At 39.4% G+C, this 4,169-nt stretch overlaps 1 protein-coding gene across 1 annotated transcript in view; it reads left to right on the forward strand.

The window, feature by feature from the left end:
• The first annotated feature begins 827 nt into the window (after window positions 1–827).
• The window catches only part of RIOK3 (RIO kinase 3), a 9,071-nt gene continuing 5,729 nt past the window's right edge, over window positions 828–4,169 (forward strand). Inside the window, exons 1-5 of the mRNA XM_009886631.1 lie at window positions 828–945; window positions 1,819–1,964; window positions 2,093–2,197; window positions 2,742–2,851; window positions 3,581–3,724. Of these exons, the coding sequence (XP_009884933.1) occupies window positions 878–945; window positions 1,819–1,964; window positions 2,093–2,197; window positions 2,742–2,851; window positions 3,581–3,724 (573 nt within the window). The 5' untranslated portion in view covers window positions 828–877. The remainder of the gene's footprint in view (window positions 946–1,818; window positions 1,965–2,092; window positions 2,198–2,741; window positions 2,852–3,580; window positions 3,725–4,169) is intronic.

The following is a 4,169-nucleotide window of genomic DNA, read 5'->3' on the forward strand; positions in this document are numbered from 1 at the left end:
GGCGGCTGGGCCCTGCTGCTGCCCTTCGTTCCGCCCGCCTCCTTCTGAGGGGGGCTGAGGCCGTCGAGCGGGCGCTGTGGAGCGGTGTCAACCGGGCAACAGTTATTTGGCAAAGGGAGCGCTTGGCTGCGCTGCCGGAGTGAGGAGCGGTGAGCGGCGCTGGATGGGTGTACGGTGTGGATCGCTTCCCGCTAGCAGTGAGGTGGAGGAAGGCTGCTGTTGAGGCGCTGATAAACGAGCGGCTTCTCTCCAGGCTCCGCTGGTGAGCAGGGGCTTGGATCTGAGTGAGTTTGTGAGTGAGTCACAACTTGGTTGGATTCAGCATTCCCCACCACCACCACCACCACCTCCACCCCCTGCCTCTCCAGGCAAAGTTAAGTGTGTGTTTCTGCGTTTTTGAGGGGATGTTTATGATGACGGCCCTTCCAGGGCTCTAGAAACGGGAGAGGAATCTGCGCATAAGCCATTAATACCGTGTTACTCCAAGAGAAGTTTCTCATAGTCTATACACTTATAAGCAAACTTTCTAGGAAGTCTTTGGCCCAGTCTTCAGAAGGTACTGACAAACTGACTCTTCCGCTCTTGCCCCCCATTAGTAAGTGACCATGAACATCCTTTCAATCACAGTTCTTCCTATCGAGTTGACAAAACTACTCCTTGAGGTATTATCTGTACGTTAGTTCATCATAATTCCCTTCGTCTCTGTAGAAGACAAGCTCTTACAAGATTACGAGCTTATTTTAGAGCCAGTGTTTGATAATTATCCTGATTATTGCGTTGCCACTGCATTTCTTCCTGACTTGAAGAAAATGTTTATTTACAGTGTCCGTGGGGAGCCCCGAACACAACATCAATATCATGTTCCCTTGCTGACGTAATGAGTGAACAGCTGGCAAAAGAGCTGCAGCTGGAAGAAGAAAATGCTGCTTTTCCTGAAGTGGTTGCGTAAGTTTAAATCCTGGATTACTGATCTCCATAGTTGTGAAGCCATCTTCTCTCTCTTGTGCATTTTCTTACAGTGTGCTTAAGGTGTAGCAATATAGGGAATGCTTTGCCTATTATCTCCTAACTGTGCTGCTTCAGGGTTTTTTTTCAGTGAAGATGGCTTCCCCAGTTAAAACTGTTCCTTAGACTCTTTTCTCTGTCACCCGCCCTTCTTTCTTGATATTTTCTTCACGTTGTTTTGGGTGCTTTAAACTAGTCTATAAGCTACATTTTGAGAAAAGTTGTCAGAATTTTTTTCCCCCTTTTAAAAATTCTTACTAACAGTGTACAATGTTATTTCTAGAACTGTCAGGTGTATCACCTGTATCCTCCTCATACTTCAGCTCTAAACATAGGCCAAGAGTTTGCTAGTGCTAAAGTCATACAAATTTTGCCTGTGGTCCTTTTTGTGAAGAGCAAAGCAAAGCAGAGCAAAGCAACACTGTTTTGTTTTTTTTTTTTTTTTAAATTTGTATTTATTTCTTTATAATAATATATGTATGCATACACCTGTATGCTGTCTTTGCCTTTCATGAAGGGCATCTTAAAACTAGAGCCTAATGCTTCTTACAGAATGGTAAGAAGTAAAAGTAAAGTAAACAAGTAAAAGTTTAAGTAATATTTGCGTTGTAAAGGAGTAGAAAAGAAAAATGAAGTCATGCTCTATTAATATTTAGTGTTGGCTTAGAGGTGGGGGCGGACGGTTGAGATCTATTAGTTTCTATGCAGGTTGGCATGAGGTCTTTATTGTATAGAGTGATGAAATGGTATAAAGCGGCGTTTCTGTTTAGATTAGTGTTTAATTTTTTAAACCTCTGTTTTCATTTTACATAGTGTTGCTGAAGGACCGTTTATTACAGGAGAAAATATTGACACTTCTAGTGACCTAATGCTAGCTCAGATGCTGCAGATGGAATTTGACAGGGAATATGATGCACAGCTTCGGCGTGAAGAGAAGAAGATCAATGGAGATAGCAAAGGTAGCCTCATCAGAAGAAATATTTTTGCTTCAAACTTATTCTTGGCACTCTGCTTAAGTTGACAGAGCTGCGAGAAAGTAGCAAATCCCTGATAATCACAGCCATGCTTATTTGTTTTGTTTCTTAAGTCTCCATATCCTTCGAAAATTATCGGAAGGTGCATCCCTATGACAGTGACAGCTCAGAGGATGAGGTTGATTGGCAGGATACCCGTCATGATCCTTATAGAGCAGGTATGTGGCAGTTTTAAACAATACACTTTCTTTGGTTATTAGACCTAAGAATATGACATAGTTAAATTAGTTTTTTTGAATGTAAGGAGACATACCAGTTGTATGTAAAATCAGGTCATCTAATTGGGAGGTGTTATGCAGGAAGTTGGGTGGGTAACTTCTGGCTTCTGTCTGCCAGTATATTTGCTTTGGTGGCTGAATCTGGTAAAGTAACTATTGTACATGGAAATTATTGTGGGATATGCATATCTGGCATCTATGTTTGGCTAGGGGCATCTGCACATGATATTGAGTATTCCTGTCTTTAACATGCCAAAAGTGTGTCTGACACCCCAGACAAGACAGAGAAATAACTCATAACTTAGCAAAAGAAGCTGTCATGTTTAGGGTAGGAGAAGACTGCATTAAGATCATACAATTGAAGTATTTTATTCTGTTTAATAAATAAAATGATGTTACACTTGTGGGCATTGTGGAACCTTCATAAGCATTGGTTATGTTTGTTTAGATGTAAAATTAGATTTCTTTTTCTCACCATTGGCAGATAAACCTACTACAACACCAAGAAAGGGCTTTATAGGAAAAGGAAAAGATATTACTACTAAACATGATGAAGTGGTATGTGGAAGAAAGAACACTGCTCGCATGGAAAATGTAAGTAAAAACTTATTTTGTGTGTAAAACTGGAATGCTGTAATTCAGCCAAAGAACTAATGCTTGTCCATCTGTGCTACTGTATACAGTGCTGATTTTTTTTTTTTTTTTTTTTCCCCATCACATGAAAGCAATGCAATGTCTGGATTAGTTATTCAAATTGGCAGTTTGAGTTGTGCGGGTTTCTTGTTTAATAATGGTTTGTTAATGACCATGATTCAAGAATTTGCACAGAACTGTTTTGACAAAACAAAACTATCAGCAAGTTTGGTACACAGGCAAATAAAACACTGAGGCTATTTTTGAAAAACACAGCTGTCATGTAACCTACTTTTTCTATTTTTTTTAAATTTATTTTGCCTGATGAGCCAAGTAACTTATTTGTAAGTCAATTGTTTGACATACAGCTTTTCAGTCTGTTTATCCATAGTATATACCTTCTGTTTCCTTTAATGTAGCTGGTAACTTCTGCAAATAAGGAAATGCTGCAAGTGCTATTTTGACAGGATATTAGGTAATCTTATATCAATTTGGGCAGAACTTCATGTTCTAGAATTTAGAGCAATATGTTTTTTTAACATAGTGACAGCATTACACAAAGTGGGTTTCACATAGGTTCTTAATCTACCCTAGGTGGTTTTTGCAAATCAGAATGAGAAATTTCTGCTTGTGCCAACTTTTGGTGTCTGCTAGTAGTAATGCTTAAATTTCTGTTATTTCTACTTGTAGTTTGCACCTGAATTCCAAGTTGGGGATGGAATTGGGATGGACTTAAAGCTGTCAAATCAAGTCTTCAATGCCTTAAAGCAACACGCGTACTCTGAGGAACGTCGAAGTGCAAGGCTACATGAAAAGAAGGAGCACTCCACTGCTGTATGTTTTAATAAAGTCTCTCTGTATACTTTTTATCTTGTGTAACAGCTGAACGCTGTTTTGATAATTTTTTGAAACATTCAATTTTTAGTAAAACAGTTAAGCAATATTGTGTTAACATTGCTGAAGGAGACGGTATCAGCCAGCTCCTACTAGAAAAAAGGCTGTCTTTATTTGAGCTGCATTACTGAGAGCCATATAAAAATAAAAGCAAGCAGCTTCCATATTTTTTTTTCCTTTGTCTTCGTAAACTTGTCTCTTAATCAGCTACAATGAATAAACTGCCTAGAAGTTATTCATAGAAACCATCCAGAGGACTAATCCTCTGCAGTTGAACCATGTGGCTCCAAATACCTGTTTTCTTTGCAAGTTTCAGGAAGATGAGGTGACTTAATAATTTAGGAAGTCAGTTCATATGCTTATGGGTGAGTTTAAAGCAGGGCCT

Source organism: Charadrius vociferus, unplaced genomic scaffold (assembly GCF_000708025.1).
Source record: "Charadrius vociferus isolate BGI_N301 unplaced genomic scaffold, ASM70802v2 scaffold45, whole genome shotgun sequence".
Lineage (NCBI taxonomy): Eukaryota > Metazoa > Chordata > Aves > Charadriiformes > Charadriidae > Charadrius > Charadrius vociferus.